At 39.4% G+C, this 14,505-nt stretch overlaps 1 protein-coding gene across 2 annotated transcripts in view; it reads right to left on the reverse strand.

The window, feature by feature from the left end:
• The window catches only part of ITPR2 (inositol 1,4,5-trisphosphate receptor type 2), a 328,286-nt gene that overhangs the window by 83,642 nt on the left and 230,139 nt on the right, over positions 1 to 14,505 (reverse strand). For both annotated transcript variants that reach the window (XM_067559269.1, XM_067559270.1), the window contains exon 38: positions 702 to 810. In XM_067559269.1, coding sequence (XP_067415370.1) covers positions 702 to 810 — 109 coding nt within the window. The remainder of the gene's footprint in view (positions 1 to 701; positions 811 to 14,505) is intronic.

A 14,505-nucleotide genomic window follows, 5' to 3' on the forward strand; every position in this document is an offset into this window, starting at 1 on the left:
AATTGTATAAACATACAGATGCACAGTGTAAATGTACAACGCCAGATTCTACTCTTGCACACATGCGACCAATTGACTTCAGTAGGTTACATGGGTCTGACTCAGAGCAGACTTTGGTCCTCAGGGTATTCAGATTTAAATTTTCCATAGGACCAACATCTGGAACAGCATCTGGAAACACGGCCCACAAACACAGATATACATACAGTATATGCTGCAAAAGCTTAATTAAGGTGCATCATGAGCTGGCTCTATACACAGTCCCCTTCTTGTGCCCTGCGTACATGACTACTGTCTACACACACACATTCAGATCATGCTCCTTGAAGACCCCTGAACTGCTTCAGTAGTCTGTGAAGCCAAGGATCCTTTCCATGAGTTTTGAGGGACACCAGGACAGGTATGGAGAACTTCTGTGCTTTGCTCTGGCTGCAGATTTGCTGGCATAAGTTTATACACAGCCAGTCTGAATTCAGACCGAGCTGTATATTTATTTTTTATACTTTGGGATTGCCAAACATAACCCAACTGTCTGACACAGGTGCATGCAATTTAACAAGTTTGGCACTACACCTCTCCCAACTGGTCAACAGTTGTTTGAACTGTTTACTGGCTAAATCCCCGTAGCATTTACCATGCAACTTATTAGAAAATAGGGTGACATTAATTTTATTTTTCTCAAATAACCGTTGTTGATTTACCTCCCACTTGTGCAGTTTTGCTGTAGCTGCCGGACAGAGGCCCATTCATACCACTTCCATAGTCTCCTTTAAAGTAACGATTTAGAAGTATTTTCCTTAAAGTGTTGCCCTTTAGGAGAAGGATGAAAAACAGCATGAGAAGTTACAGTAGCTGCCAATTTCTACTTTCTGGAAAACAAGCTGTTTGACACAGTATTACTCTACTAACTCGTTTTTCTACAAACAGCGGCTATATAAAATGGTGACGTTAGCTGAGAGAACTATGGTTTTACTTAACAAATCTCATGGCAAATTTTCTACGCTGCTTTTCAATACATTTATTTTTAAAAAAATCAAAATAAATCAAAGTGTTTTTAAAAATGTTTTCATCATGGTCTTTAAGGCCTATATTTTTCAACTGGATCCATGAAGACAGATGCATGTTCTTTCTCTTTTTTTGTCCTACCCACCATTGACCATGCTCTCTCCTACCTCTCAGTGCTTGAGTCATCTTATATTACTCAGATTGGTCTGACACTATATATCCCAGCTGAATGAACTCAGACCATTCCCTAGAGCAGTGGTTCTTAACCTTTCCAAACTACTGTACCCCTGAAGCCTGAGTCCCACCCCCACGGGGCTGAGGCATGTAACTTAGCCCCTGTGGCTCCAGGCAATTGCCTTTCTTGCCACCCCCAATACCAGCTCTGCACTTGCGACCCCTCTAAAACTGTCACAACCCCCAGGTTGAGAAACACTGCCCTAGAGCATTGGTTATCACATTTTTTAAATAAGGCAACCCGCCAACTACATTTTGTCTTGTTTTGCAACCCACCATTATATAGATATATATATATATGCACCCTCCACCTCGGCACCACAAACCTAATCCTGATCCAGTACAGAGGGTTGATGCTGGGGTAGGTTGGGAGAAGAGAGTAATAGTGTGAGCCTGCCCCCCATGCACCCTGCAGTGGCAGCTCCTGTCCCACAGAGTTGGGTCTAGCTCTCTGCTCTGGCACACGTAGGCACAATGCCATCATGATGGAGGGGTAGCCGGGCCAAATCTGAATGAGAAACATTGTGATCTGGCAACTGTTCGGGACCCATGCTTTGGGAAACATTCAAATAAATTCATCAATGTATTCTTGTCTGAATATCAATGATAACATAGCAGAATTTTCTAAAGCCTTTGTGATCCATCATTAACTTCAAGCACCGAGCATCATACCATCCATTCATGGTTCTCCCCTACTATGATGACCCTCCACCATTCCTTCCATAATTTTCTCAAAGTTATTTCCACCTCTACGCCTAATGCTACCAAGCATACATCTCTTGATTCCAGACATCAGGGTCTGCTTCTCTCCAGCAGCATTTCCAACATAGGCATTCATCTCTTCTCAATCCAGGAGAGACGCAGGATTCTTCACCAGCACCACATATCAAAAGCTTCAATTTTTTCTTGTCAACAGCATTAACTTCCCAGAATTCACATACATAAGAAATTAGGGTTTTCACCCAGTCACACAGTCAGACATTTCGAGATGCCATGGTTTTTCCACAGTTTCCGGAAAGAGGCCATATCTGAGTGAGCCATCCCGAGTCTTCCTCTGATTTCTCTGGAACAGCCTCCTTGACTGGATACATATGATCCCAGATAACTAAATTCATCTACAAACTCTACAGCTTGTCCTTTAATCATGATACCTGCCTGCATGATGTTTGGTAGTTGTGTCAATGTACAGACATTTTGTTTTCATCGCATTCAGGAATAGTCCATAGTCCTCATTAAATGTTTTTAGAAAAATTTGTTGTATTGCATCAGTGGCGGTAGCAAAGAGCATGATATCATCAGCATGTCTGAAGTTAGCTAAGAGGTGTCCACCAATGGAAATCCCAGCTCCTTCCCATTTGTCAAAACCTTACCAGGCTTGCCTCATAATAAATCCTGCATATAGATTAAAGAGGCGTGGGTACAAAATAAACCTGTCTCATACCCTGCCCGATGGAAAACCACTCACTCTCGCCAACTCCTGTTCATGCAGCTGCCTGTTGTTGTTGGTAGGTACTTGTGATGAGTTCAGTGAGATGCTTTGGAATCCCCACACCTGCCAGTATCTTCCAAAGATGGCTTTGTTGGATGCTATCAACAGCTTTTGAGGAATCAGTGAAGCACAAGATCAATGAGTGACTCTCTGCATTCTTCTGTGAGGTAACAGATATTCATAAATTGGTCACGTGTGCCTGGGCTCTCTCTCAAAACAACCTGTTGTGGTAGTTTTGCTTCTATCCTTTGTTTCATATGATCCTGGATTAACTGAGAAGGTGTTTGGGCTGGTGATTAAATGATAAAGAGTAAAAGAAGATGGCTTGGACAAGGAGGAATGTAGGAGAGAACATAAGGAACTGAGCAAACTGAATCAAAGGCAGACTAGATGAGATAAGCAAATATACAAGAGCAAAATGTGAATTATATAAATTATAAAGAGAGTAATAATACAGAAGATATGTTCACAGTGATTAGATTTCTTACCAAAAGTTTTTTCCCCCTCAATCAAACGTAATAAAAGATCATAATGGCAGAGTCCACATGGAGGGTGATGATATTAAACTCAGGTGGAAAAATAACTGTGCCAATCTGTATGCTTCATCAAAGCCACTCATAATAAAAGGACGACAAAAAGAGTACAGAGCCAGAGCCATCAATCCTGTGAGAGAACGTGGTGCATGATGTCATGAAAATAAAGCCTCAGAAAGCAAGGTGTAGACAATGTGTCTGCAGAATTGTTAAAAGCGATTGACTAACATGGTACTGATCTTGCATGGAAAATTGGTAATGAGGTATGAATGACTAGAGATTGATGGGCGGGCTGGACAAAGAAAATGTTTCTGCCCTTAACAAAGAAGGGAGACATAACAGAGAATAGTAAGTATCGTACCGTCTTCCTGATATCACATATGAGCAAAGTTCTGCTCTACATAATCCAGGATCGCATGAAACAATGAATAGGAACAGAACTATCATCACAAAAAGCTGGGAAACAGAATATTTCTATGGAATATTCCTCCCCAGAGTTCCATGTTTTGTGTGTGATTGGTATAAAATCTTTTTCATCATTTATATTAACCAATTAGAGAAAGCTGCATCATATATAAAATATCAAAAGAGAGGGGTAAGACAAAACTAGATAATGACACTGTCACAAAAGTATTCCATGCCTTTATCCCGCCACTTCTAAATATAGAGCAATAATCAAGCATTATACTGTATTCCTCTCCATGCAGAAAACCTCCCCTTTTGTTTCACAAATGTTCTGCAAAACATGACACGAAGAATTAAGAAAGGGGATGTAGGCATTGCCTTTCTCATTGCACTTCAGCCAGCATTTTCATCTTACCTTCACCCTCCCAAAAACGCTTTCAGACAAAACTGAACTCTTCACGAGACAGTAATTATCATGACAGGTGCTGATATAATCCAGATTAGGTTTAGTTAACCAAGGAAGCAAGATAGGGTCTCTAAGAATTGCCATATGAACAGAGAGTCTATTCTCACTGCACACTATTAAAATTTACAAATTCTTCTCCAGCCCTTCTTGTGTAAACCCGGTTTTGAAAACCTGTGCATCAGGAAATGGTCTCCAGGACTTGCAACAATGGAGCAATAGACTTTCTAGTTGGGGTACTCCTGTAGTTACTCCGGTAGGCAGAATGGGGGCAAATAAGCCCCACTAATACCTCCAGAATGGTTGAGAAGTCCCCCTCCCCCACTCAACATTTGTTATCTCAGCAATATTTCTGACAGTAATCACAGGCCTTTGCAGGACTTCATTGCTAAACACATCTCAGACACAATGAACTTGTTAGAACCAAGCAAGTATCAGCATGCAATGTTCTATACATGTAGCCAGCCTGCACAAAACGATTGCTATTTCCTAGTCCATAGGGTCTGAATTTTTTATTTATAAGTAAAGCTTTACACAGAGGAAATAAAAAGTGTCCTCTTTCATTCTGATTATCTTCAGCTACTCAGATATCCAAGGTTCCCATCTCCACAGACTGGGACTTGTTCCAGAATGGGCAATACATTTAAGAATGTTTAAAGGCCGTAAAGTAGAACAGGACAGCGTTTGGCATGCCACTTGATTAACTACTTGCCTTGGGGCAATATCCTAGACAGCAACCTATGCAATGTATTTACCACTAATAAAGTGCCATGGTAAATTGTACAAACAGTCACAGTGCAGTCATGGGAAAGAACACCAAAAGGCATTGATATATAGCTTTAAAAAACAATGTGAAAAGTCATGTGTTGGATTATTCAATCAAAACATCCTTCATCCTAAAACAAAACACTGTTTAAACCCATGTAATAACAGTTGACTAATAATGCAGAATGATTTACAACTTCAGTCATACTGCCCAGGAGACAGCAACTGCTGCCTCTTCCTCACCATCTGCCTCATTGTCTACAAGGACAGAAGTAGAGCAATGCTATGGAGACACTCCTGAAAGCAGCTATGTAAATGTCACGTTCTGGGGTACAAGCTAGATCACTGAGAGGTTGTGTCACCACCTGCCCTACAACCTTATAGGCCTCACAATGCTTTGCTGTTGTAGCTCCTAACTTGAACGGCTCTCACAGTCTTCCAGCATGCAGGTCACACCTTGAGCACCTGTGTATAGCTACAGCCCTGGTCCAGCAGCTCTGACCCCACAGGCTGTCAGCAACACTCTACTCATACTGTGGCTTCCACCGGCCTTGGTTACTACTCGCACAGTGACACCCAGTCCCGAATTTTTCCCCGAACACAACCCTTATCTCAAATTTTTCCAAAACGTGTGTTCTGCACTGTTCAGTCCTCTCCTGGGTAGTTCAGATATTAAGATCCACTGCCCCTGTAAGGAGTCAATACTCAATAGTTTGCTAATTTAACCAGAGTTACCAAACAGCTCAGCTAAAACACAACTGGATTGATTTAGAGTAAATAAATAAAACAAGCTTATTAACAAAAGAAGATAGCATTTTAAGTGACTCCAAGTATAAGAGATAAAGCAAATAAAAGTGAAAGCACTCATCTTAAAAGTCTAAAACTTAATCAAGCAAGTTTTGGTTCAAAGATTTGTTTAAGATGGCCTTTTTCACCCACAGTCTTCCAACAAGATAGTGACTGACCCTTTCCTTGGTCAGGATCTCTCCCAGAGGCTCAAAGGCGCTGGTGCCTTTGTCTTCTTAGGTGAAAGAGAGAACTTGAGGTTCTCTGCATCTTTCTTTTAGAGTCCAGTGAACCTTTCAGAGGATTCTTCTGAGGGTTACTCTTCAAATTAACATTTATTCAAGCAGTAAAGGAGGTGATAAGGAGTCTGGTGGTGAAGGAGGCTGCATGCTCTTTCTTCCCCCATGTTTGCTGAAATCCAAAATTGTTCTGTTCTTGCCATCTTCTGGCCCTACTGTCTCGAGGACCCTGTTTACTACTTATATGTACATTAAGATAAACTCATTCCTTTGTTTACAATAGACCTGTTTAATAACATCCCCTGACATACCTGGTTCACACACTTTAGTTATAATTCCAGCATATATTCATAACTTTTGATACCCATTGCATACATACATCTTGCAAGAATATTAATGATCAGTGAGTTGTTAGTTTTCAGAGGATAGCATGTAAGGCATGTTCTGTACAAATATTATTACAGTAGTGTGTAGGATGCGAATACAGGGGTTCTTAGTGTCACAGTAACTCCAAGACTTTCCCCCCAAAAATAACAGAATTCTTGACTCCACTTCTTGTAACAAACCACTAGCTTTAATTATGAGAGTTCCTGCTTTCTGGCGGTCTCAGTCCCTCTCTTTCTCAGAGAGGCTTTGAGTTGGCAGCTCTCAAATTTCTCAAAATCCAAAATGTCAAAAGCCAAGGACATTTTTGTTTGAAAAGCAAGATGACCATGAAGTCCCTTGCTTCCATGACAGCTGTGACAAAAATGCAGCCTCAAACTTGTCCCCTATGATTTCAATCTTGAGATCTTCAGCCTCCTCATGAATTTCACCTACCTCATTTCTGACCGTTAATAGTCATACAACTCTCCCTTGCCATCCACTCTGCTAGGAAATCAACTGCCAGTGCAAAGAGCAAACACTGTCCCTCTGCAGTGTAGCAATATTGATTAGGCCTGAGAATTCTGAGATAGGGACATTCTTGGAATTTTGCATAAGCTCTCACAGTTTCACTACATGGAGTACCATTTTAGAAATGGCTGAAAAGCCTTTGCTCCCAGTAAAAGTGTTGCACATGATGGAATATAATTGGAGAATCCTAGCACCGGGACAACTCTGGTTGTATGTTGGGCTTTTGCAGGCACACTAAAATGGATCAGTCAAAAACAGGACTCTCATGTGGATGCAGAAAACTAAGGAAGCAAATGAGACAACCAACCATTTTATGCATTTGATGTCCTGTAAGTTTCCTTGCTCAGTACTAAAACAGACCCCAATACTGCCTGAAAACACACAATGACCACTGCAATTTAAATTAGCTGTCTACAACAAACATCACTGAAACTCATAATATAGGCACAGAGTCCAAAAGCAAAAGCGCAGTAGATAGTGCAGTGATATCTTCACATTATTGTATTTCTTCACATTTTGGACCCAAATCCTGCCCAACGGATTCTCCTTCCTGCTGGTTACAATAGAATTTCTTCTGTAGCTCTTGGTAAAACGTGGAAGTGGTATATAAACAAAACTCAGCTGATTCCTCACGACTTACGTAATGACTAGTTAGAATGGGCTGAGTATGGCTTTGAAGAAACACAATGAAATATAAAAGTCTTATTGTTACCCATGAATGCCACTGCATTGTCTCTAACTAAAGCTATTGAAGGGAAAAGGCATGAGGACATAAGAAGGCAACAACATTTTTTTTTTTTAATTATTTCTTTATTGTAGCTCTAAATAGCCACTGACTGATGGACAAATAGATCCAATAGGGACAAGTGGATTCAATAGAAGCAAGTCAGTACAAACAAATTTTATTTCTCTCAGTCCATATTTCATTATACTCGTTGTTAGTGTAGTAAAAGGGAATGGTTAACCCCCATAAGCTTAATTTTAATTGCCTCTCTACTAAAGTCTGACTAAAGCAAAATGGTTCAGTGAATCTATACATATTTTGCCATTCCTTCACTTTAGTAATTGCAGGCGAGGCCAGTGGTGTGGCCTGTTATTAAGGTTGCTCAAAATCTCCTAGTACAAGACATGGGTTCCAGTTGCTTATAGGTTTCCCAACTATTCCATTTTCCATACTGGGTTTTTGCTGCAGGCGGCACATTTTTTAGAAAACTTCAGCCAAAATATTCCATTTGTTTCTGAGATCATGGCTCAAGGAAAATATGTTTTATCTGTGTTAAAAAGTTCTGGGGGCCTTTTCTTTTTATCAATATGGTATCTGAGTGCTTTATAGGTATTTATTTATTTTCTCAACATCCCAGATTTGGAGATTAAGATGTGGTTTTATCCTCATTTCACAGCTGGAGAACTGAGGCACGGAGATTTTTGGATGTCCAATTTGAGAACCTAGGACTTGAGTTTTCAGACTTCTTAGTGATATACTACAGCACTTTAAACCATTTCACATGTATTCGCACAAAGGGGTCAAATTACGTTTGCACAGGCAGCCTTAAATGTGGCATCTCCTAACTTTTAAGGTTGCAAAATCAATTTCTTAATTTTTGTAACCATAGTTTTTGTGTATATGATGACAGTACCTTTATATAAACCTTTCCTCCAAGCATTTCAAAGTTTTATAATTTTTAATTAACATTCAACACTCCTGTGAGGTAGCTAAGTATAATTACCTTCCATTTCAGATATGGATAAACTGAGGCACAAAGGTGTCCAATAACATACAGCACGTAAATGGCACAGCTATGTACAGAATCCGCAAGTCCTGATCCTGGTCCCCTGATCTAGCCTTTCCATCCATAAAAACATGGAAAAATTCTATCCTCACTGTGTGATAACTGCAAACACAGATTCTGTTTATAAACAAGATGTTTCCACCAGTAATTAACTGGGCAACACTAATATGTTTCCACTGATAATTAATGTACGATACCTGAAAGCTAACATTTGTGCACCTGCACATTCATTCTCTGTGGGGAGAGAGTGCTTTTATAAATCAGGTCATGTACATCTCAGGTCCAGTCTTGCCTCCACTAAAGCAAGGGAGTTTTGCCAATGACTTCAGTAGAAGGAGTAGGCCTGTACTTTGCTTTGGCAAAAGTTTTTACATAACTGTAAAAACAAAAACATGTACCAGAATTTATTACACAGTTTCTCCTAGCATAGAAGTACTGGCCACCCACACCTTTCAGCTGTGCCTCATGAAGGAGCGATGCTCCACATTTAAAAATTACTGTTTCAGTTCTACACAAATCTGGTATTAAATCACACTTGTATTAACCCAATTTACCTACATCAGAAATGCTAAATGATTAAATCTGAGATTACAGCTATTATAGTGATGAGTGAATCAGTTCAAATAAAATAAGAATCCAGAAACATGCCCTGCCCCTTCTCTCAAAACTTAAACTGAATTCAAACTGCTGTGATTTAAAAAAAATTAATATTTAAAAAAACCCAAAACACACTGTTCTTTAATTTTATTTGCCTCTGCAATTCTGGGTACCAGTTAAGAACAAAAGCATAAGTGCCAAATACTGCAAAACAAATGCTGCTGCCTGGGTACTTTTGGCCTAGATAGACTAGTGAGTACTGGATATGTTGCATGAAAACTGGTTCTTGCCTGCTATTAAGTCCAATTTTGCAGACCCAAGAACTTCAGGAAAGTGCCTGAACTCTTGAGTACTTATATAAACGGAAGTGGGAGGCACAAAAATATTAATATAAAAATAAATTTTTTAAAAGTCTAATATTTCCAATATAAATATAGCAACTTAGAATATAAATTAGGGATAGGTGCACCTCAACATTGGGGCAGTCACATTTATTTGCACCCATTGCTGCAAACAGATCATTCAAAATAATAGACTGATTTTGTAGATTCTAGATTTTTAGTATTAGTCCATCAAACGTTATCATTAATGCTAGTTGCACATCTATTTGTTTGCATGATTACCATTATTTCTATGTGAATTATAATACTTGCATATATAAGAGGTCAATTTTTGCACTTACATAATTTTTAAATATTTGCCCTTTAGACAATAAAATACCAGAATGCACTGTAATAAGTTCATATTTGATGTTCTCCCAAGTTTTCAATCATGGATAGAAAACCATCTGATATCTGATCGAGATTTATTCATAGACACATTTATGTTTGTAGCATCAATAATGTTCCATAGAAACAGACTGGATCTGAAATGCATAATTTCTGAAGGCTAAAAATCATCTAAATCATACTGCAGGGGGTAAATTTTCAAAGTGATGCACAGGGAGTTATCCACATACATCCTATTATTTGTTAACAGGATTTGTGTGAGGAACCCTCCATGCCCTGCTAGGAAAATTTACACCTAAGTGCCCCAGCAGTGTGAATGTTTACAAAAATACACACTTAATTTCCAGATACATACTTATAAGCACTACTATGCTTTGACATTTAAGGGTAAAATTAGATAGGTAGGTTGGAAAAAACAACAGGAGTAGCTAAAAAGTGTTTTCAATCACATTATTCTGTTTCAGTATGTTGCTATTATGTGGAACTTCAACACTAAAGTACTATAGATATTGGATCTACTAGATAATGGATGCTTAGCAGTACTTATTGTCTACCCTACTTTGAATCAGATACATTATGATCTCCACCTGCTGATGCTAATTAATTCAGAGGGCATCTTAGTGTGTCAATTTCACCCACCCACTAGCTCCACTGATTTATATAACACCTCAGTTCCAATTTGCAGGAGTCGGTACAAACTTTCTATCAGGATTAGTTTTCATGGGTTCCAATTTCCCACACTTCACGTTTCAGTCTGACAAAACTGCAAGTTTGGTAACCCAGGGTTACTTTTTCAAAGCACAGATTCATTAACCTCTGCAAACGTTTCAGTGAACCTGGCACAAGCATTGGGTTTGCTCAGTAACTAAATACTAATGTTTTTCCTGGTTTGGGGTTTCATTGTGGGAATTTCACACAATTCTAAGGGTTAATACTTTCCTAAATATTTACCGAGGTACCTGCTTAATGGTGGTTATTTCATCTAGAGCAGCTCCGTGACATTTACAATGAGAAACTGATGGAAGACTAACTATCAAAAGTTCGTTACACTGCAAAAGAATCTATTGGATATATGTTTGTTCTCAGGTCAGTACTGAGACCTTAAAGACAACTGTTTCTCTGCTAATCAGCTTCCTTCCGACATACCACATATAATTTAATATTCACTAAGATCCTGTCCATAACACAATTTTTAATCATTTTTTAACTGGTTACAGATCCTAGCTAAATTTTTTAAAAGAGCCAGATTTTCAAATGTATTTAAGTGCCCAAAGATGCAGACAGATGTTTACTGGGATTTTCAGAAATGTCCAAATCCCTAAATCCCACTGAAATTAAGCCACTTCCAAAAATCCCATTAGGTGTCTATCTGCATCTTTAGGCACGTAAATGCCTTTAAAAACCTGGTCCTAAGTGATTTAGGAGCATAAGCCCCCATTTACTTGAGTGCCTGAAAGACATGCACACAGAGCAATACCAACAAAATGTAAAGAAATGCACTCTGGGATGTTCTCAGATTACTAAAAGGAGGATAAATGGCCAGAACCAGTTACATAAACATATTTAGAAGATCCTGTCCATCCACACTACAAAAATACTGTGCTCATATAGTTAAAGGAAGCCATGCTCATGCCAGTCTAGACTTGCAGCTGGGGTGGAGCACCACAAATTGCCAGTGTGGGTTACTAATAGAATTCTCACCACATGGTAGGTGTGCATATACCATGCCAACCATGTCAGTAACTGGCAACCCAAGCACAGTTAAAAACTGTAATGTGGACATGGCTTAAGAGCAATACAGTATATTAAAGTTAACACCTGCAGATCTGGACACAGATTCTCACTGCTGCACTGCTTAGGCAGCAGAAAGGAATCAGAGACTCCCTGTAACTTCCTAGCAGGGGATGGGCAATTCCCCTCACGGAGTACAGCCAGCACCAATGCTGACCTCACGGCAGCCTTGAGCACAGGAGGCGTGTCTGGGTGAGAGGGGGTGGGGAAGCGGGAATGGCCAGACTGCAATGTGCTCCCTGCTCTAACCTGCACCTGGGGCTAGAGGCAGGCAGAGAATCAGGGTGTTGTAACAAACTTCCAGATGGATATGCCTCCCTGTACCCAGCATAAGCTGGCCACTGCAATGAATCTGGCCCATGGTCTTTAATAACTATCATGGTTGTTAACTATGAGTTAAAGAGATTTATAGTTAGTATCCTTGAAGCAGCAATGGTCATTTATACTTCCTTCCTGTATCGTGCTTTGGAAGCATGCACGACTATTGCCAACTCTCGCAATTCTGTTGAGAGTCTCGCAATGTTTGGGGCTTTGCTTAAAGCCCCAACTCCTGGAGTTATGTGATTACATGAAAATCTCAGCTCTGATAACATGGGGGGAAAAAATCAAAGTTTCTAGCCCCCACGGCTGCAGAGAAAAGCTGGAAAACATTGAAACCCTATGTGCCAAAAAACAATGAGGCAAATAAAGAGAACTCAAAATGTAGTTTTAAAAATCTCATTATTTTCAAGCCAAGCTCATGACTTTTGCAGCATGACTCATGATTTTGAATGCTGGGGATGGGCAGCACTGAGCATGAATTCAGGAAGCTCCTGGAGGAGATACGTGGATCCCGTGCACTACTAGATCCTCACTGGTGCATGACCTGGTCAAAAAATAGTTCAGTAAATCATCACACACAGAGCCAATGATGGGGCCCAAACAACTGAGATTTAATGACACTCTAGAGTTACAGGGTAAGAGCATCCCATCAAACCCTGGAAGGTGGGGGCCCTTTTAGAAAGTGAATAGAAGACATAGGGCAAAAGAAGGAACTTAAGCAAATTCACAAGAAACTTCCTTTTGGAGGTCTGGCCCCCATTAGTTTCATGGCAGCTTGCTGGACTGCCATTGGGAAGATTAGGGTTAGGAGATACCTTAGTCCTCTATTCTTTATGATACTGGAAACAAAAATTGACATGGTTGCACTCCAGGAGTGGGGAGGGAAGGGGACTGATTGCTCTCTAGGACCAGATCCTCAGAGATTTTGAGGCACCTCAACTTCCAGTGGCAGTTGAGAGTATTTGAGCACCTAGCAGGAGGCAATCTGAATCAGAATGTTTTAGGATGTGATCTGACTTTTGCATACTGATTCACAAAGCTGCAATGATTTGTCCTTGGAGCCTGCACATCCTAGCACAGCTAAGGGGCACTTCACATTCAAATGATGCAACATTCATATTTTTAAAGACATTGTTACTAGCAAAAGTTCTTCATTTTGAGACCTTTATGAAGCATTTTTCATCCTCTCTTTCTAAGTTAGATGCCGATATTAGCTTCCTACTCTTGGATTCTAGCATTTCATCATTTTAAACAAATAAACCTAATAACGTCTTCTGAACAGTGTCATGGAAATAATTCTGACTCTCTGTGCCATAAATCCACAGCAGAGGTTTCATAAACCTTTTTTATTAAGTGGAGCTGCAAAACGAAACAGACACACTTAACAAAGTAACATTTTGTTTTTAATAATATTCAGAGGTATATTGGCTGTCATGCTAAGACTCAATAGTCTGCTGTGATGGTATTTCAGGAGCAACAGCCATTTCTAAATGCCAGTTTTTATAGGCTGAGGAAAATCAGCCACTGAAGTTTTCCTCTAGCCTTGAACTAAACAAATCAATTTCATGACCCCAAGAATTTGTTTTAAAATGCTAAGAAAATGTTTTAAAATACTAAGAAAATACTATAAATAAAATACTAAGAAAAATATAAAATACTAAGAAAACCAGCAGTTTTAAATGGGGGTGGGAAGAAGAGAGACATTTTCATCTGACCATATTAGCTTTTTGCATTCCCACAACTAAAAGACAGATTCATGTTTATATAAAATATGCAAGCTGTTAATGCAGAATATTAAACTGTTCCTTTTAGCATTTAGTATTTGTTAAAACTGCTGTTACTTATAACAGAAATAAGACTGCTGCATATGTGCAATATTTGGTCTACTGTAACACATTTTAATACACATTTATTATGGCGCTATTACTATTATAATACACAAATTCTTTCTGATTCCAAAGAGACGTTGAACATCATAATTGTTCCAGCGTATAGTCAAGAAACTGCACTCTGTTACAGGCTTCTCTGGAGTCATTCTATACTGTATATGTCAACTCAAGCGTTGGGAGACTCCTGGCCTGGAGGCCTATAATGTAAACTGTGACATTGTCTACAATGTTGGAAGGGTACTGACATCACCACTTATGACATCTTTGGGATAAATGCCACACATGCATCACATCATCTGGTCATTAGGCTCAACAACAAAATCTGAAAACCCAAGATGAATCTTCCAGTTCAGCTAGGTGTTGAGATATATATTGCTTACAGTTCATCCAGTCAATGCTTTGGGAGAATACTAACAAGATCCAGCTATTAGTCTCCATAACCTACAGTATATACAACTATTCTTATTATGACATACTAACAAAACCTTTTAGTCTAATACAGCATCTCATCAATACATAGTGAGAATACCACTGTGGAAAACCTGGTAAGAGCTTACATGAGGATGGAGAATAATA

Source organism: Emydura macquarii, unplaced genomic scaffold, assembly GCF_026122565.2.
Source record: "Emydura macquarii macquarii isolate MOO-44397 ecotype Brisbane River unplaced genomic scaffold, CSIRO-AGI_Emac_v2 contig_2205, whole genome shotgun sequence".
Classification (NCBI taxonomy): Eukaryota; Metazoa; Chordata; order Testudines; family Chelidae; genus Emydura; species Emydura macquarii.